General features: G+C 39.7%; 1 protein-coding gene and 2 pseudogenes across 1 annotated transcript; all 3 read right to left on the bottom strand.

Annotated features, from left to right (window-relative positions):
• Positions 1–7,519: 7,519 nt before the first annotated feature.
• On the bottom strand, positions 7,520–9,526 carry LOC149228763 (E3 ubiquitin-protein ligase At4g11680-like; annotated as a pseudogene).
• Positions 9,527–13,031: 3,505 nt separating this feature from the next.
• On the bottom strand, positions 13,032–14,933 carry LOC149228762 (E3 ubiquitin-protein ligase At4g11680-like). The gene is made up of 2 exons (XM_089380852.1): positions 14,756–14,933; positions 13,032–14,583 (listed from the first exon to the last, which is right to left on the bottom strand). The coding sequence occupies exons 1-2, from the start codon at positions 14,931–14,933 to the stop codon at positions 13,382–13,384; spliced, it is 1,380 nt and encodes a 459-aa protein (XP_089236978.1). The 3' UTR covers positions 13,032–13,381.
• A 3,837-nt stretch (positions 14,934–18,770) lies between these two features.
• Positions 18,771–20,314, bottom strand: LOC149228761 (E3 ubiquitin-protein ligase At4g11680-like; annotated as a pseudogene).
• Between the last annotated feature and the right edge of the window lie 1,426 nt (positions 20,315–21,740).

The raw sequence follows: 21,740 nt of genomic DNA, 5'->3' as shown, positions 1-21,740 counted from the left end.
TTATACCTCTGTAAGAATTCCCAGCTAAAACAAAAGATTCTTATGGAATTGCACATTTCTCCCTTAGGAGGGCACTCAGGATTTTTAAAAACTTACCACAGGGTTAAGAAGGAATTTTTTTTGGGATGGCCTTAAATCAGATATTCAAAAGTTTGTTGCAGAATGTTTGGTTTGCCAACAAAATAAAGTTGAAACAATTAAGACACCGGGTCTATTACAACCTTTATCCATTCCAAGCCAACGTTGGGAGGAGGTTTCCATGGATTTTATCACAGGTTTACCCAAGTCTGAGGGAAAGAGTGTCATCATGGTGGTAGTTGACAGACTTACCAAGTATGCACACTTTTGTGCATTATCACATCCATTTAAAGCCAGTACAGTTTCTACTACATTTATGGAAACAATTCAAAAGCTACATGGAAACCCAAAGATTATTGTAAGTGACAGAGGTCCTATTTTCACTGGAAATTTTTTCGACAGAATTATTTTCTTGTCTTGGTACTCAGTTAGCTCATAGCTCATCTTATCATCCTCAATCTGATGGGCAAACTGAGATAGTAAACAAATGTTTGGAAGGATATCTTCATTGCTTTGTATCTGATAAACAGACACAATGGGTCAAATGGTTGCCTCTGGCTGAATGGTGGTATAACACTTCCTTCCATACAGCAACAAAAATGACCCCATTTATGGCACTTTATGGGTATCAACCACCATCCATCACATCATATTTAAGAGAAAATTCTAAGGTTCAGGCAGTGGAACATCACATTGAACATCAACAACAAGTCATCCAACTCTTAAAGGATAACCTCGTGTTGGCACAAAATAGAATGAAACAACAGGCAGATCAACATCGCAGTGAAAGAAGTTTTGATGTAGGTGATTGGGTATTCCTTCGGGTACAACCATATAAGCAAATGTCCCTAAAGCAAGCTAAGAAGGATAATAAATTATCACCAAAGTATTATGGTCCGTACAAGGTGTTGCAAAAGATTGGTACTATGGCATACAAATTGGAGCTTCCTGCAGCTTCTCGATTGCACCCAGTTTTCCATGTTTCATGTTTAAAGAAGGTTATAGGCGACAAGCTCCCAGTTCAAACAATATTGCCAGAACTTGACGAGGAAGGAAAAATTATATTGGAACCGGAAGCAGTCATAGAAACAAGAACTCGATAGCTACAAAATCGATCAATTTCAGAGTATCTTATCAAGTGGAAGAACTTATCCGCTGAAGATTCCACATGGGAGGATGAGAATTTTATGCAGAAGTATCCAGAACTATGAAAGCGTTGAGGACAACACTTTTTTGAAGGAGAGGGGCATGTTGGGTCCCTATAATACTAGTGATTACCCCATTACTATTGTAGTTATACCCCTTATTTATATTATTGTGCCCCTATTACCCCCATATTGTTATTTATGTGCCCCATAGAATCCCTCTATTATTATTTTTGTGGCTTTATATTATTATTGTTAGGTCGGCTGGATTATATTGTGACTCCTTAGACTCCTATATATAGAAAGGAGGTTTTGTCATTTGTATCATCCAAGAATTGTTCATTTATGTAATGTAAAGGAGGTTGCCCCCTTGAAGAGGCTGAATTCTAAGGCGTGGATTTATCTTTTCTATCTTTTCTTGAGCTGGTTTCATAACATCCTCTTCCACCTCGGCCTCGTCTGGACCCTTGAAATCATGTTCGCACCACTCCTGCATTCTAGTCTAGGGGTCACGTTTCAACCTGAACTCTGTAGTTGGAAGTTATATCCATCATTAACTCATAGCTTCTACAAGTGCGCTCATCATGTCCCACTGATCTACAAAAGTTATAGAACAATTGCTGTGAATTTTTTGTATACTTCTATAACAAATGGCAATTTTCTGTAGCGTGTTTCCCTCCTATTTGATAAATCATGCACCACAAAGCAGGCGTCGCGCTAGGTCCTGTTTATGCCTCCGATCTTAATAACATCGGTCCTCCTCCCGCGAGGTAATTTATGAACGTTGGGCAATGGTCCTTATCATGACCCTGACCCTTACATTTCACGCACCACACCTCTTCATGCACTTCTAGTTGGGTTATCATGTCATGTTTCAGACTCTGCATCTCAAGGCATAAGTTTTTCAACTGCGCATGGATCTGTTGAACTCTCAAGTTAGGATCCTACATCGAGGTCTCATGCAGTCTCATCACGATCTCTAAGGCCTCTGCCTAAGTCATTAACTTCTGTTGTGATATCACACTCCTTAAATGGGGTGTTAGCGATGCTACAAGCCATTCACGATGTTGTTCATCCATCAAATCCATATTAGCTTCGCGAATCATACACTTCAACGTCTAATCCAAATCCCAAGGAGTTTCACCTGGTAGCATCGTGATTTCTTTGAACCCAATGATTGACTGTGCTTCAGACTTCAGCCTACTAAATTCTCTGTTTAGCGCTTCTTGGATATTTGTTATTCCTGCATTTGGATTATCATTGGAGTGCTTAATATACCAAGTCAACGTGCGGTCCTGCAGGGCACCAACCAGTGTTTCTTTCTTTATATTGTCATCTGTAACTCCCTACACTTCCCATACAGCTTTTATGACGAACCAAAATTGGTCTAGATCCTCATTTCCCACTCCCTTGAACACAAGCGACTTTATCGTGCTTTCCATATTGACTCATGGTGGTGGCAGAGGTGGTACGGGTGAAGATGGAGGTGAAGGCGGTGAAGCTAGTGGTGGTGTGAGTGGGGGTGGTATTCGTGGAATTCTTTGCCTTATCATATGGATCGCACTTCGCGGCAAGATCTTCATGTGCTCTTCCTTGTCCCCTTGCGGAGGTGAAATCAAATGGCTATTCTCTGGTCCCTTACTTTCTTTGTTTCTGTAGGTTTTTCCACTTTGCGTAGCTCCGAACATCAAGGTAATTGCATAACCCTCTTTTCACACAATAGCATTTTAATCCAAGTATTCAGAGACTTTACGTACTTATCTCGCAATCCTTTGAGAAAGCGTCACTCTACCTCACTTTAGCTAACTGAATTGTCTACCGTGAACTTAGTAATGAATCCTCCTATAATCCGATCAAGCCAGTGACAAACAGAATGCGCGATTGAAATGCCTAAGGGGTCGATTTAGTCCAACTATGAATACCTTCACGTAGGTCACTTCATGCATTGTCTGACCTGCAAGACCTTTGCAATCTGTTAGGATTGCCTTTCGCGCAGCCCTAACCAGGGGCTGAGATTCTTTCGTGTTGCTAGGGCAACGATCTGCACTATTTCCCCGATTTGCAGGGCGTATCTTACTTATCTTCTTACAATTATTAGTTATCTTCACGTAAATAGATACCTTATCTCACATTTACTTAATCAACACAATCATATATGTTCACGCATCATATAAATAGCAGAAATTTAATTTATACCTAATACATTCAATGCAGGAAACAGTAAATAAATACACAGGAATGGTATAAAACTTCTCTTTATTAATGCTTCAACAGTTACAGACTCAACCTCCCCTGCGCAATCAGTTGCAGGGGTCCGCGCACTCAGCTGCGAACTACTATGCCTCTATGCACTCAGCTGCAGAGCCTTCTCCTACTCTAAGACCCAAATACTTGACTCTACACTTAGATCTTCCGCTATCCTTCTATTCCATCATCATTCTCATTCTATTCTCTTCTTACTGATTTACAACTTAGAGCCTCACTCTATTTATACAATCCCATGGTCCGCGGACCATGGGTAGATATCTAAAGCCGACATTACATTACAAAACTGAGGGTGAACAACCCTATGACTCATTTACAACTTCGCACTCCACACCCACAAAATGCAGAGTCTTTACATCAGATTTACACTTTTTAGCCAAAATCTAGGCTTTTAGCCCCAAAACTTCCCTTGGGGGATCCCGTGCCCAACAATATATTAGAAATGATTGTCCATTTTTACCATTTCACATTTACCTCTAACAGTGAGAGTTCTAAGAACTTTTGCCCTCGATCTTCTGCAGCTAATTATGTCCAATCCAATGGACATTTTCAAGTATCGTCGCTTCCAGGTAGGAGCTAAAAACCTTCTCTTTCTTTTAGGGGTTCTATTTTGTATATTTCTAAGTTTTTGAGGGCCTCGGGTTTCCAAAATTTTGCCCTAGGACCAACGTAGGCCCAGAGGGTCAAAAAGTGTGTTGCACTTAGGTAGTCATGCACTCCATGTAGAGGTGAAACGCTATGGTTTTCTCTATTGGGGTGCGTTGGGCACAAATATAATGCTTGTTTATCATTTTTACCTCAAAATTTGACAAGTTTTTTGCATGAAAAGTATCCTAATGAATCTCTTGTTGATATTTCAAGGGTTCATCAGCACAAAATGGCTTTCGTATGGAGAGAAAGAGGATATAGGAACAAGTTTTAGATGCAGCAAATGATCCTACTACCATCCAGGCGTTAAATAAATGTGGATTACTAAAATTATTTTTGCTTCCTGGTATGAGGCAATAGATGGAGTTGTTGAAATACCTTTTTTTTTCATTGGATGATCAGGCACAAGCATCTAGGTTTTGGGAAAATCTACTCGAGATAAAGATATAAGATATCTACTTCTTGATAGGACTGTTCGTGAGGGGTTCCCCCATATATCTCCTAGGTGGGAGAAGTGGTGGGGAGACAGTGAAAGATTATATCACCACCTATTGTAGACCTCGAGACCAGCCAACAAAGGATGGAAAGATCAGTATAAAATATGTGACCTGGTTACAGTTGAGAACGATCATATTCATTATCGCAGCATTGGAAGGTAGCTCCACATTTCATGTGGCAAGAAGATCATTTATGCAATATGGAGTGCAGTGTTTGCAGCAAACACTCTTCAACTAGAGCGAGGGAAATCTGCTCAATATGAAAGACTAGCTAACTAAAGAAAAAGAAGGAAAACTAAAGAACTTTGGATATGGTGTGATCTTAGTTTCTTTTACACTAGAACGGATTCCATTACTTCAGCCTCAACATATCATACTCGATCCTATCGATCTGAGGGTGCCGTAGATAAGGAGGTGGATAGATCACATGTCCCGACATGCAAGGTTGTCGGTGATCAAATTTTCACCAACCTTCTTCAGATGGTTGTGCAGATAGTTTATCATGATCAATGATTATCCTTATGTAGGCATGGATTTCTGTGATGACCTTAAACTCGTGCCTCCTAAGGGTTAGGAATGGGGTGCTTAAGGTAAGGAATTTCGAACTTTTAAGTTTTGAAAGTTTTACAATTTTTTTTGTGTTTTTTGATGTTTCCGAGAATAAAATATTGATGTTTCATGTAGATGTGGAACCAATTTGACCTATTGGGAATGACAACAACAGGAGGTAGTAGAACTAGCACAGGTCATTATGATGGGACAAGACATACTATGGGATCTGGACGTAGCAGAGGTCCTATTAGAGGTAGAGTGCCACACAGAAGGGTTGACTCATGGAATTGATGATTCCATGGTCAACCAACTTCCGCTATGACTTCATTGATACACCATAGGACTGCCTAGTCTTATCAGTTGACTACTGCACGAGATGGCTCATGTAGTGTCATTCTATCATGAGCACCTTTGATTATTTATACTTAGATCTTGCATGTAGTTTTTCATATGGGCGATGTGTTATCACAAAATCGTGTACTGATGGCTGCTACCAGCTAGACTTTATGTAACTACTTCAGACCAGGCTTTAGACTAAGGTTAGCCTCCTTAGTCAGAGAGGGCTCTCTCAAAGATTTGTGATAGGAATTATTAACAAGAAAAGATGGCTAACTCTTCAAACATTTTATGAAAACAAGCTGGTTGGAACAACAAAATAACATCTCTTCCATTGGGCTCATGGAGTCAAAAACTTCTGCAGTAAACTATAAACCACTCAATCATAGAAGCCAAGGCATATAATGTTTAACACTCAAAACATCTCTCAAAAAGAACCTCAACTCATAAATATACACAGGAAGTCTGAGCACTAGGTGAATTCAGAGTGATTGCATATTTAGTGAGCTGTAAAATATATAAAGGATAATGACAAAACCACACATATTCTGAGCATTGAACACATGATGAATCTTGGGAAGAAAAAGTAATCCTTATATTACTGTCAAAAAGTCTTTTTACATAAGCTGATAAAAACTCTGTTTTTTCATAAATCTCCAACCCTCATTACATCAGAGTTTTCACTATATATAGGAAAACAAACTTAACTACTTCGAGTCTCCTCCTCAAGCATGAGGGGAGAGCTCGATGGTCTATCATTAACTAACCTTATCTATTTTTAAACAAACTTATTAAATACAAAAGGTATTGCGCTGTAAATACATAGAGTCCTAATCACATTGAAATTCTAACTCTATCTCCTTGTATGCATGATTCCTCCTTGCAGCTTTGACATCTGGCTTTTTCTTCGTTCAGCTGAGATGGCATGAGAGGGCATGAGATGGGCAATTAATGTCCCATGCTGGCGTTGAGCACCGAAAGCTTTGATCTGTTCTGTTTTGGCTGAGAGTAACCCTAAATTTTCGGTTCTGGTTCCCCATCACCGAATATGCAGCAGTTGACACCTTAAACCTTTAATAACCCAAGAATATAGGGTATTACCATGCTACTGATATGCTTATTGACATGCTGGGAGTTTCTCTGATGGACAGGTGTGCCAATCCGAAACTTTTCATATGTAGCTCCCTCCAAAACCCTAATCACCAAAAATAAAGTGGCTTTATGACCGAAAACTCCAAACTTGAGTTAAAAGATTTCACCTTTTGTTAAAGGTACACCTGGCATATGTTGATTGGCTGTAGCAGCTTCCTTCGATCTCTTTCAAGTCACTGAGGTGTTCCCTTCACAAAATTTTGATTCTGCCATCAAACTGTTATATGCGTTTCAAAAACACATCTATAGCAGTTTCGCAGTTTCGTAGCGCGCTACGAAACTGCGAAATTGTTTTAAACAATTTCAAAAACACAGTCTTCATCAATAAATTTGACTGTCTTCAATTAACAAGGAAGAAGAGATGTATGCCAATTATTGGTAATGAAGACAAAATCCTTCCCATAAGGTTCACTAAAGTGTTCACTGTTTGAGAGATTCAGAATCCTTGGAGCTTCAATGGCTGCCTCCATTCAGTGCCATCATTCTGGCTCAAAGCATAGCAAAATATCTCAACATGCTAACGCTTTTCCATTTTCATGTCCTGTCTTGTCCACAGCATTATTAAAAGGATATGTGATAATCTTGACACCTGAACGAAGCACTAAATTATTCATATTGACCTTACGTTCACACTTCTGGTCTTCACTCTGCCCCAACTAGATGTGTTTGTCACTGCAGCATTATAACTAGAGCTATCTGCTTTCCTGAAAGTACTTGTGACCCAAGAGAAACGAAAACTTGCTATTTAAATGGCTCAAACAACCTTGATAAATGCCGCAAAACTTAATTTCTGAAATTTTTGCACAACATCAATAGCACGCACTCCTCAAATATAAAACCTTGGAGAAGTCTGTATAGCAGCTCTACATGGTCATTCTTAATTCACACCATGCAATTATTCATCCCTTTAGTTGCAAGAACTTTTGTAACTATTCTGGTTCACCGATGCAGTTGTTATCTCAACATTTCCCATTGTATGATCTTGTGAAAATATAGATAAAGTTACTCGTTTGCACAGTAGCTCCATATTCTGCAACCTTCAATATTTGGATACTGAACCACTTGCACATTCCAATCATGTCTTTTAACTTCACTGTTTAAGAGCTATGCTTAGTTTTACAAACTTTTAAAGTCTTCCCTAGCTGTAACGATCATGCACCATCAGGTTGCTCTCTTTTATGGCAAAAGATGCATTGTCTACAACTAGGAAACAGCAATATTGAGGGTTATGCTGCTCCTTTCCTCACTATGGTTCATCTATGCAGTGCAGCACCAACTCATGCCTGACTCATACTGGCTCATCACACCAATTGTCCATCTCTTCGCTGTCCTGCTTGTGCAGAAGATTCTGGTGCTACTTCACTGGATTGCCCAATTTCATGTTTGCAAAGAGGACAAGATGCATTTATTTTCAACCATTTATCAACACATTCTACATGGAAGCAGTGTGTGCATGATAACTCCCTTAGCTCATCATTGTCCTGGTATTTGCCCAAGCAAATGGAACAAATCGCATTTTCGCCTGAAATAAGTCTCTCTTTATCAGTTCCAGCTGCTATAAAGCCACCCTCACCTGCGCTTTCTGAGTCAACTTCACTGTCATCTTTATTTCCATTACTTTCGGTTGTTCTTTTTGCTTTGAACTTGTAAGTTGGCAAAGTATTAATCACTTCAGGTGAAGCTCCTCTTGTCTGACTCTGGTCCTCTCGAAATCCAAGAATATGTATTATACAGGGTAGGCAGCAACATACTGTCGCACACAAAATGAATGGCATGGCATAACCTATACAACTGAATGTGAGAAACACAATACACAACCTGTAAAGATTTGGAGCATCACTTGAGGATGAGTGACCACCAAATATCCACACGTTCCCAGCAACAAACCAAACAGCAAAGAAGCAGTCTAAAGCCAATTTGAACCGTTCTACATATACATTAAACCTGGGATTCCTTCCTGGCATATGCTGACGGCTCCTTGAAGCCTGAGATGTACTTGGGCCTTCTTCCTCTCATGAATCTTGAGGAACTGACATTGTAGTGTAAGAGGTAGTTTGAGGAGGAGGAGGACTAGAATGGGAAGCAATGGATGAAGATACAGGATCTTGCTCCGGCACATGAATATATCTGTGTGTGTATCGCCAATACAAAAGAGGAAGTGTGGCACGACACCCTGTAGCATAACCCATGACCCCAACAAATAATGGGGCCCGAGGATTCTCATTTCTTGAGAGTGATAAAACAATAATGGAAGCCACTATCTGACTAACTGTTATGGTAAGTTCAATTGAAATCCAAAGTCCTGAATTCAATGGGCTCGCTCGTTGCTGGCGGCCATAGTTTCGTAAGTCAGCAGGTCTGGAAAAGGAGCTGCTTCTCAACAGGAGTTCACTCAGCTCCGGATGCCCCTTTGCTAGCTTTGCAGAGAGTTGACATTGGAACTGTTGATAAGAATCTGGAAGACTGCCAACAACTGCTGCCCGATATCGACCTGCGCCTTCACCTTGTCAATGGCAACCTGTAGGTACCAGTTTGCATGTCATGTTCTCCTCGGAATATTCAATCCCAACCCAGGTTCAGACCGCAGTGAAGAGTCAGTTTGCCAATTACAAAAGCTTCACGCTGGCTTGTCATTTGGGTGTAAGGTACAGGAGTAGTCGAGGTGAATATACTACTTGCCACATGTCGTGCTGTGTCCAGAGCCGATTCTAATAGTTGATTAACACTCAGCACATGTACATTAGCAATATATTCTCCTTTCTCAACCGCTTTAAGAAACCATGATAATGCTTTCGCATGGTCACGGGGAACCCCCTTCAAACCAAAGTAGTAGAATACACCAACTTTATACATTGCCACTGCATTCCCTTTTGGGCCTTTGCATCACTCTGCTCATCATCTAAATTTAGTATATGAACCTTCTACTAAAAACCCGAGCAAATCCCCAATTTCGTAGCGCGCTACGAAATCACTTGAAGCATGCTGCGCTGCGAAACTGTTAAAAGAGGATTCATGCTCTGCAAAAACACCCTGTCCTTAAGTTAGGCTAAAAAATTTTGGCAATAGAATTTTCAGTGATAACAGTGGCTCCACTTGGGATAGTGTGCCCTTGTGGTACACTAAGAACCTGCAGTTCCAGTGCCTTATAAAACTTATTTGACAAACAGAAATTTGCTTGACCAGCATGACTGTAGGAGAAAGAAAGCTACATCTACTGAAAAAAGAAATGCTCAGTTAACCTTGAGCTTATTTGCATTTACCTCTACCTACCTACCCTAACCATTTCAACTTCTTTCTGTTCAATCAATATGAAATTTCCAATGTAACCAATCCTCTGTTTTATCTGACATTTGACTTCTTTGACTGCATCAGAGTTCAGAGCCAATATGATATTGTGATGACCGTTGCCACTGAAATTGTCTCTGATCTTTATAGGAAAACTAAAACACTGAAGAGTAAAACTCTTCCATGTAACCAGCTATAGGATCCCAGAATATATGATCAGCTTGATTTTTCTTGTAACTTTCCAGCTGTGCAAACTAACCTTCAACAACAGTGTGCATCTCCTCTAGCGTAAAAGAAAAAGGAACCAGCATTCTTTCCTTGTGTTCTGTCACAGAAAGCTTCTGAAAATAATGATCATGATCATGAAAATTATATGGCTGAATTTGACCTTCTAAACCTTCAATGTCTTTCTCAATGTCTTTGGCAAATTCATCAAAAAATTTCATCTTATCCTCTGCCTTGCAGTCAAAGGATTTTAGATATGAGGACAAGGACAAAGAAAAATATTCATTTGTTTCTTCTTTGCTATAATCATTATTCCATTGCTTAAAATCTTCAACTGAGGGAGAGTCTGCCACCAACTCTGACCTATCTATCCATTCCTCCAAAAACATGAGCCAAAGGTCTTGAAATGACTTAATGGATTTGGCAGGAAAGCATTCAACCCACTGTTTGCATTTCCCTTGAAGTGAATCATAGAATAACCTTATACAAACATCCTCATGTTTAACTCTAAGAAGCCCAGCAAAATGACAGAAATCTGTGATATGCTTCAGAGTTAAACTCAAATCCTCTCAATTAAATTTGGGACCATTCCTTAGAAAATATGCATCCTTGGGAAAATGATTTGGGAAACCATGAATTCCTGAGAAATCTATGCATGCATACCTTGAACTAAGAATGGCGGCTTCTGGGTCCTTCATAACTCCAGTGGAATCACCATGAATGTATGAACTTTGAATTCTTCAACAATGGAGTCGCCAAGGTAGATTTGCAGCCTTGAAAAACTTCTTTGAACTCCTGCTACCTTCAGAAATTCAATCTTAAAATTATGGGAGTGAGTAATCTTCAGTCTCCCAGCAGACGCACCAAAATGTTATCACAAAATCGTGTACTGATGGCTGCTACCAGTTAGACTTTATGTAACTACTTCAGACCAGGCTTTAGACTAAGGTTAGCCTCCTTAGTCAGAGAGGGCTCTCTCACAGATTTGTGATAGGAATTATTAACAAGAAAAGATGGCTAACTCTTCAAACATTTTATGAGAACAAGCAGGTTGGAACAACAAAATAACATCTCTTCCATTGGGCTCATGGAGTCAAACACTTCTGCAGTAAACTATAAACCACTCAATCATAGAAGCCAAGGCATATAATGTTTAACACTCAAAACATCTCTCAAAAAGAACCTCAACTCATAAATATACACAGGAAGTCTGAGCACTAGGTGAATTCAGAGTGATTGCATATTTAGTGAGCTATAAAATATATAAAGGATAATGACAAAACCACACATATTCTGAGCATTGAACACATGATGAATCTTGGGAAGAAAAAGTAATCCTTATATTACTGTCAAAAAGTCTTTTTACATAAGCTGATAAAAACTCTGTTTTTTCATAAATCTCCAACCCTCATTACATCAGAGTTTTCACTATATATAGGAAAACAAACTTAACTACTTCGAGTCTCCTCCTCAAGCATGAGGGGAGAGCTCGATGGTCTATCATTAACTAACCTTATCTATTTTTAAACAAACTTATTAAATACAAAAGGTATTGCGCTGTAAATACATAGAGTCCTAATCACATTGAAATTCTAACTCTATCTCCTTGTATGCATGATTCCTCCTTGCAGCTTTGACATCTGGCTTTTTCTTCGTTCAGCTGAGATGGCGTGAGAGGGCATGAGATGGGAAATTAATGTCCCATGCTGGCGTTGAGCACCGAAAGCTTTGATCTGTTCTGTTTTGGCTGAGAGTAACCCTAAATTTTCGGTTCTGGTTCCCCATCACCGAATATGCAGCAGTTGACACCTTAAACCTTTAATAACCCAAGAATATAGGGTATTACCATGCTACTGATATGCTTATTGACATGCTGGGAGTTTCTCTGATGGACAGGTGTGCCAATCCGAAACTTTTCATATGTAGCTCCCTCCAAAACCCTAATCACCAAAAATAAAGTGGCTTTATGACCGAAAACTCCAAACTTGAGTTAAAAGATTTCACCTTTTGTTAAAGGTACACCTGGCATATGTTGATTGGCTGTAGCAGCTTCCTTCGATCTCTTTCAAGTCACTGAGGTGTTCCCTTCACAAAATTTTGATTCTGCCATCAAACTGTTATATGCGTTTCAAAAACACATCTACAGCAGTTTCGCAGTTTCGTAGCGCGCTACGAAACTGCGAAATTGTTTTAAACAATTTCAAAAACACAGTCTTCATCAATAAATTTGACTGTCTTCAATTAACAAGGAAGAAGAGATGTATGCCAATTATTGGTAATGAAGACAAAATCCTTCCCATAAGGTTCACTAAAGTGTTCACTGTTTGAGAGATTCAGAATCCTTGGAGCTTCAATGGTTGCCTCCATTCAGTGCCATCATTCTGGCTCAAAGCATAGCAAAATATCTCAACATGCTAACGCTTTTCCATTTTCATGCCCTGTCTTGTCCACAGCATTATTAAAAGGATATGTGATAATCTTGACACCTGAACGAAGCACTAAATTATTCATATTGACCTTACGTTCACACTTCTGGTCTTCACTCTGCCCCAACTAGATGTGTTTGTCACTGCAGCATTATAACTAGAGCTATCTGCTTTCCTGAAAGTACTTGTGACCCAAGAGAAACGAAAACTTGCTATTTAAATGGCTCAAACAACCTTGATAAATGCCGCAAAACTTAATTTCTGAAATTTTTGCACAACATCAATAGCACGCACTCCTCAAATATAAAACCTTGGAGAAGTCTGTATAGCAGCTCTACATGGTCATTCTTAATTCACACCATGCAATTATTCATCCCTTTAGTTGCAAGAACTTTTGTAACTATTCTGGTTCACCGATGCAGTTGTTATCTCAACATTTCCCATTGTATGATCTTGTGAAAATATAGATAAAGTTACTCGTTTGCACAGTAGCTCCATATTCTGCAACCTTCAATATTTGGATACTGAACCACTTGCACATTCCAATCATGTCTTTTAACTTCACTGTTTAAGAGCTATGCTTAGTTTTACAAACTTTTAAAGTCTTCCCTAGCTGTAACGATCATGCACCATCAGGTTGCTCTCTTTTATGGCAAAAGATGCATTGTCTACAACTAGGAAACAGCAATATTGAGGGTTATGCTGCTCCTTTCCTCACTATGGTTCATCTATGCAGTGCAGCACCAACTCATGCCTGACTCATACTGGCTCATCACACCAATTGTCCATCTCTTCGCTGTCCTGCTTGTGCAGAAGATTCTGGTGCTACTTCACTGGATTGCCCAATTTCATGTTTGCAAAGAGGACAAGATGCATTTATTTTCAACCATTTATCAACACATTCTACATGGAAGCAGTGTGTGCATGATAACTCCCTTAGCTCATCATTGTCCTGGTATTTGCCCAAGCAAATGGAACAAATCGCATTTTCGCCTGAAATAAGTCTCTCTTTATCAGTTCCAGCTGTTATAAAGCCACCCTCACCTGCGCTTTCTGAGTCAATTTCACTGTCGTCTTTATTTCCATTACTTTCGGTTGTTCTTTTTGCTTTGAACTTGTAAGTTGGCAAAGTATTAATCACTTCAGGTGAAGCTCCTCTTGTCTGACTCTGGTCCTCTCGAAATCCAAGAATATGTATTATACAGGGTAGGCAGCAACATACTGTCGCACACAAAATGAATGGCATGGCATAACCTATACAACTGAATGTGAGAAACACAATACACAACCTGTAAAGATTTGGAGCATCACTTGAGGATGAGTGACCACCAAATATCCACACGTTCCCAGCAACAAACCAAACAGTAAAGAAGCAGTCTAAAGCCAATTTGAACCGTTCTACATATACATTAAACCTGGGATTCCTTCCTGCCATATGCTGACGGCTCCTTGAAGCCTGAGATGTACTTGGGCCTTCTTCCTCTCGTGAATCTTGAGGAACTGACATTGTAGTGTAAGAGGTAGTTTGAGGAGGAGGAGGACTAGAATGGGAAGCAATGGATGAAGATACAGGATCTTGCTCCGGCACATGAATATATCGGTGTGTGTATCGCCAATACAAAAGAGGAAGTGTGGCACGACACCCTGTAGCATAACCCATGACCCAAACAAATAATGGGGCCCGAGGATTCTCATTTCTTGAGAGTGATAAAACAATAATGGAAGCCACTATCTGACTAACTGTTATGGTAAGTTCAATTGAAATCCAAAGTCCTGAATTCAATGGGCTCGCTCGTTGCTGGCGGCCATAGTTTCGTAAGTCAGCAGGTCTGGAAAAGGAGTTGCTTCTCAACAGGAGTTCACTCAGCTCTGGATGCCCCTTTGCTAGCTTTGCAGAGAGTTGACATTGGAACTGTTGATAAGAATCTGGAAGACTGCCAACAACTGCTGCCCGATATCGACCTGCGCCTTCACCTTGTCAATGGCAACCTGTAGGTACCAGTTTGCATGTCATGTTCTCCTCGGAATATTCAATCCCAACCCAGGTTCAGACCGCAGTGAAGAGTCAGTTTGCCAATTACAAAAGCTTCACGCTGGCTTGTCATTTGGGTGTAAGGTACAGGAGTAGTCGAGGTGAATATACTACTTGCCACATGTCGTGCTGTGTCCAGAGCCGATTCTAATAGTTGATTAACACTCAGCACATGTACATTAGCAATATATTCTCCTTTCTCAACCGCTTTAAGAAACCATGATAATGCTTTCGCATGGTCACGGGGAACCCCCTTCAAACCAAAGTAGTAGAATACACCAACTTTATACATTGCCACTGCATTCCCTTTTGGGCCTTTGCATCACTCTGCTCATCATCTAAATTTAGTATATGAACCTTCTACTGAAAACCCGAGCAAATCCCCAATTTCGTAGCGCGCTACGAAATCACTTGAAGCATGCTGCGCTGCGAAACTGTTAAAAGAGGATTCATGCGCTGCAAAAACACCCTGTCCTTAAGCTAGGCTAAAAAATTTTGGCAACAGAATTTTCAGTGATAACAGTGGCTCCACTTGGGATAGTGTGCCCTTGTGGTACACTAAGAACCTGCAGTTCCAGTGCCTTATAAAACTTATTTGACAAACAGAAATTTGCTTGACCAGCATGACTGTAGGAGAAAGAAAGCTACATCTACTGAAAAAAGAAATGCTCAGTTAACCTTGAGCTTATTTGCATTTACCTCTACCTACCTACCCTAACCATTTCAACTTCTTTCTGTTCAATCAATATGAAATTTCCAATGTAACCAATCCTCTGTTTTATCTGACATTTGACTTCTTTGACTGCATCAAAGTTCAGAGCCAATATGATATTGTGATGACCGTTGCCACTGAAATTGTCTCTGATCTTTATAGGAAAACTAAAACACTGAAGAGTAAAACTCTTCCATGTAACCAGCTATAGGATCCCAGAATATATGATCAGCTTGATTTTTCTTGTAACTTTCCGGCTGTGCAAACTAACCTTCAACAGCAGTGTGCATCTCCTCTAGCGTAAAAGAAAAAGGAACCAGCATTCTTTCCTTGTGTTCTGTCACAGAAAGCTTCTGAAAATAATGATCATGATCATGAAAATTATATGCCTGAATTTGACCTTCTAAACCTTCAATGTCTTTCTCAATGTCTTTGGCAAATTCATCAAAAAATTTCATCTTATCCTCTGCCTTGCAGTCAAAGGATTTTAGATATGAGGACAAGGACAAAGAAAAATATTCATTTGTTTCTTCTTTGCTATAATCATTATTCCATTGCTTAAAATATTCAACTGAGGGAGAGTCTGCCACCAACTCTTACCTATCTATCCATTCCTCCAAAAACATGAGCCAAAGGTCTTGAAATGACTTAATGGATTTGGCAGGAAAGCATTCAACCCACTGTTTGCATTTCCCTTGAAGTGAATCATAGAATAACCTTATACAAACATCCTCATGTTTAACTCTAAGAAGCCCAGCAAAATGACAGAAATCTGTGATATGCTTCAGAGTTAAACTCAAATCCTCTCCATTAAATTTGGGACCATTCCTTAGAAAATATGCATCCTTGGGAAAATGATTTGGGAAACCATGAATTCCTGAGAAATCTATGCATGCATACCTTGAACTAAGAATGGCGGCTTCTGGGTCCTTCATAACTCCAGTGGAATCACCATGAATGTATGAACTTTGAATTCTTCAACAATGGAGTCGCCAAGGTAGATTTGCAGCCTTGAAAAACTTCTTTGAACTCCTGCTACCTTCAGAAATTCAATCTTAAAATTACGGGAGTGAGTAATCTTCAGTCTCCCGGCAGACGCACCAAAATGTTATCACAAAATCGTGTACTGATGGCTGCTACCAGTTAGACTTTATGTAACTACTTCAGACCAGGCTTTAGACTAAGGTTAGCCTCCTTAGTCAGAGAGGGCTCTCTCACAGATTTGTGATAGGAATTATTAACAAGAAAAGATGGCTAACTCTTCAAACATTTTATGAAAACAAGCTGGTTGGAACAACAAAATAACATCTCTTCCATTGGGCTCATGGAGTCAAACACTTCTGCAGTAAACTATAAACCACTCAATCATAGAAGCCAAGGCATATAATGTTTAACACTCAAAACATCTCTCAAAAAGAACCTCAACTCATAAATATACACAGGAAGTCTGAGCACTAGGTGAATTCAGAGTGATTGCATATTTAGTGAGCTATAAAATATATAAAGGATAATGACAAAACCACACATATTCTGAGCATTGAACACATGATGAATCTTGGGAAGAAAAAGTAATCCTTATATTACTGTAAAAAAGTCTTTTTACATAAGCTGATAAAAACTCTGTTTTTTCATAAATCTCCAACCCTCATTACATCAGAGTTTTCACTATATATAGGAAAACAAACTTAACTACTTCGAGTCTCCTCCTCAAGCATGAGGGGAGAGCTCGATGGTCTATCATTAACTAACCTTATCTATTTTTAAACAAACTTATTAAATACAAAAGGTATTGCGCTGTAAATACATAGAGTCCTAATCACATTGAAATTCTAACTCTATCTCCTTGTATGCATGATTCCTCCTTGCAGCTTTGACATCTGGCTTTTTCTTCGTTCAGCTGAGATGGCGTGAGAGGGCATGAGATGGGCAATTAATGTCCCATGCTGGCGTTGAGCACCGAAAGCTTTTATCTGTTCTGTTTTGGCTGAGAGTAACCCTAAATTTTCGGTTCTGGTTCCCCATCACCGAATATGCAGCAGTTGACACCTTAAACCTTTAATAACCCAAGAATATAGGGTATTACCATGCTACTGATATGCTTATTGACATGCTGGGAGTTTCTCTGATGGACAGGTGTGCCAATCCGAAACTTTTCATATGTAGCTCCCTCCAAAACCCTAATCACCAAAAATAAAGTGGCTTTATGACCGAAAACTCCAAACTTGAGTTAAAAGATTTCACCTTTTGTTAAAGGTACACCTGGCATATGTTGATTGGCTGTAGCAGCTTCCTTCGATCTCTTTCAAGTCACTGAGGTGTTCCCTTCACAAAATTTTGATTCTGCCATCAAACTGTTATATGCGTTTCAAAAACACATCTACAGCAGTTTCGCAGTTTCGTAGCGCGCTACGAAACTGCGAAACTGTTTTAAACAATTTCAAAAACACAGTCTTCATCAATAAATTTGACTGTCTTCAATTAACAAGGAAGAAGAGATGTATGCCAATTATTGGTAATGAAGACAAAATCCTCCCCATAAGGTTCACTAAAGTGTTCACTGTTTGAGAGATTCAGAATCCTTGGAGCTTCAATGGCTGCCTCCATTCAGTGCCATCATTCTGGCTCAAAGCATAGCAAAATATCTCAACATGCTAACGCTTTTCCATTTTCATGTCCTGTCTTGTCCACAGCATTATTAAAAGGATATGTGATAATCTTGACACCTGAACGAAGCACTAAATTATTCATATTGACCTTACGTTCACACTTCTGGTCTTCACTCTGCCCCAACTAGATGTGTTTGTCACTGCAGCATTATAACTAGAGCTATCTGCTTTCCTGAAAGTACTTGTGACCCAAGAGAAACGAAAACTTGCTATTTAAATGGCTCAAACAACCTTGATAAATGCCGCAAAACTTAATTTCTGAAATTTTTGCACAACATCAATAGCACGCACTCCTTAAATATAAAACCTTGGAGAAGTCTGTATAGCAGCTCTACATGGTCATTCTTAATTCACACCATGCAATTATTCATCCCTTTAGTTGCAAGAACTTTTGTAACTATTCTGGTTCACCGATGCAGTTGTTATCTCAACATTTCCCATTGTATGATCTTGTGAAAATATAGATAAAGTTACTCGTTTGCACAGTAGCTCCATATTCTGCAACCTTCAATATTTGGATACTGAACCACTTGCACATTCCAATCATGTCTTTTAACTTCAGTGTTTAAGAGCTATGCTTAGTTTTACAAACTTTTAAAGTCTTCCCTAGCTGTAATGATCATGCACCATCAGGTTGCTCTCTTTTATGGCAAAAGATGCATTGTCTACAACTAGGAAACAGCAATATTGAGGGTTATGCTGCTCCTTTCCTCACTATGGTTCATCTATGCAGTGCAGCACCAACTCATGCCTGACTGATACTGGCTCATCACACCAATTGTCCATCTCTTCGCTGTCCTGCTTGTGCAGAAGATTCTGGTGCTACTTCACTGGATTGCCCAATTTCATGTTTGCAAAGAGGACAAGATGCATTTATTTTCAACCATTTATCAACACATTCTACATGGAAGCAGTGTGTGCATGATAACTCCCTTAGCTCATCATTGTCCTGGTATTTGCCCAAGCAAATGGAACAAATCGCATTTTCGCCTGAAATAAGTCTCTCTTTATCAGTTCCAGCTGCTATAAAGCCACCCTCACCTGCGCTTTCTGAGTCAACTTCACTGTCGTCTTTATTTCCATTACTTTCGGTTGTTCTTTTTGCTTTGAACTTGTAAGTTGGCAAAGTATTAATCACTTCAGGTGAAGCTCCTCTTGTCTGACTCTGGTCCTCTCGAAATCCAAGAATATGTATTATACAGGGTAGGCAGCAACATACTGTCGCACACAAAATGAATGGCATGGCATAACCTATACAACCTGTAAAGATTTGGAGCATCACTTGAGGATGAGTGACCACCAAATATCCACACGTTCCCAGCAACAAACCAAACAGCAAAGAAGCAGTCTAAAGCCAATTTGAACCGTTCTACATATACATTAAACCTGGGATTCCTTCCTGCCATATGCTGACGGCTCCTTGAAGCCTGAGATGTACTTGGGCCTTCTTCCTCTCGTGAATCTTGAGGAACTGACATTGTAGTGTAAGAGGTAGTTTGAGGAGGAGGAGGACTAGAATGGGAAGCAATGGATGAAGATACAGGATCTTGCTCCGGCACATGAATATATTTGTGTGTGTATCGCCAATACAAAAGAGGAAGTGTGGCACGACACCCTGTAGCATAACCCATGACCCCAACAAATAATGGGGCCCGAGGATTCTCATTTCTTGAGAGTGATAAAACAATAATGGAAGCCACTATCTGACTAACTGTTATGGTAAGTTCAATTGAAATCCAAAGTCCTGAATTCAATGGGCTCGCTCGTTGCTGGCGGCCATAGTTTCGTAAGTCAGCAGGTCTGGAAAAGGAGCTGCTTCTCAACAGGAGTTCACTCAGCTCCGGATGCCCCTTTGCTAGCTTTGCAGAGAGTTGACATTGGAACTGTTGATAAGAATCTGGAAGACTGCCAACAACTGCTGCCCGATATCGACCTGCGCCTTCACCTTGTCAATGGCAACCTGTAGGTACCAGTTTGCATGTCATGTTCTCCTCGGAATATTCAATCCCAACCCAGGTTCAGACCGCAGTGAAGAGTCAGTTTGCCAATTACAAAAGCTTCACGCTGGCTTGTCATTTGGGTGTAAGGTACAGGAGTAGTCGAGGTGAATATACTACTTGCCACATGTCGTGCTGTGTCCAGAGCCGATTCTAATAGTTGATTAACACTCAGCACATGTACATTAGCAATATATTCTCCTTTCTCAACCGCTTTAAGAAACCATGATAATGCTTTCGCATGGTCACGGGGAACCCCCTTCAAACCAAAGTAGTAGAATACACCAACTTTATACATTGCCACTGCATTCCCTTTTGGGCCTTTGCATCACTCTGCTCATCATCTAAATTTAGTATATGAACCTTCTACTGAAAACCCGAGCAAATCCCCAATTTCATAGCGCGCTACGAAATCACTTGAAGCATGCTGCGCTGCGAAACTGTTAAAAGAGGATTCATGCGCTGCAAAAACACCCTGTCCTTAAGTTAGGCTAAAAAATTTTGGCAATAGAATTTTCAGTGATAACAGTGGCTCCACTTGGGATAGTGTGCCCTTGTGGTACACTAAGAACCTGCAGTTCCAGTGCCTTATAAAACTTATTTGACAAACAGAAATTTGCTTGACCAGCATGACTGTAGGAGAAAGAAAGCTACATCTACTGAAAAAAGAAATGCTCAGTTAACCTTGAGCTTATTTGCATTTACCTCTACCTACCTACCCTAACCATTTCAACTTCTTTCTGTTCAATCAATATGAAATTTCCAATGTAACCAATCCTCTGTTTTATCTGACATTTGACTTCTTTGACTGCATCAGAGTTCAGAGCCAATATGATATTGTGATGACCGTTGCCACTGAAATTGTCTCTGATCTTTATAGGAAAACTAAAACACTGAAGAGTAAAACTCTTCCATGTAACCAGCTATAGGATCCCAGAATATATGATCAGCTTGATTTTTCTTGTAACTTTCCAGCTGTGCAAACTAACCTTCAACACCAGTGTGCATCTCCTCTAGCGTAAAAGAAAAAGGAACCAGCATTCTTTCCTTGTGTTCTGTCACAGAAAGCTTCTGAAAATAATGATCATGATCATGAAAATTATATGCCTGAATTTGACCTTCTAAACCTTCAATGTCTTTCTCAATGTCTTTGGCAAATTCATCAAAAAATTTCATCTTATCCTCTGCCTTGCAGTCAAAGGATTTTAGATATGAGGACAAGGACAAAGAAAAATATTCATTTGTTTCTTCTTTGCTATAATCATTATTCCATTTCTTAAAATCTTCAACCGAGGGAGAGTCTGCCACCAACTCTGACCTATCTATCCATTCCTCCAAAAACATGAGCCAAAGGTCTTGAAATGACTTAATGGATTTGGCAGGAAAGCATTCAACCCACTGTTTGCATTTCCCTTGAAGTGAATCATAGAATAACCTTATACAAACATCCTCATGTTTAACTCTAAGAAGCCCAGCAAAATGACAGAAATCTGTGATATGCTTCAGAGTTAAACTCAAATCCTCTCAATTAAATTTGGGACCATTCCTTAGAAAATATGCATCCTTGGGAAAATGATTTGGGAAACCATGAATTCCTGAGAAATCTATGCATGCATACCTTGAACTAAGAATGGCGGCTTCTGGGTCCTTCATAACTCCAGTGGAATCACCATGAATGTATGAACTTTGAATTCTTCAACAATGGAGTCGCCAAGGTAGATTTG

The sequence above is a fragment of the Pinus tabuliformis genome, chromosome J, assembly GCF_031772625.1.
Source record: "Pinus tabuliformis cultivar Carrire ecotype Pingquan chromosome J, CPIR1, whole genome shotgun sequence".
Classification (NCBI taxonomy): Eukaryota; Viridiplantae; Streptophyta; class Pinopsida; order Pinales; family Pinaceae; genus Pinus; species Pinus tabuliformis.
Note: the sequence above shows the minus strand (reverse complement) of the source record. Positions and strands in the feature narration are given on the sequence as shown.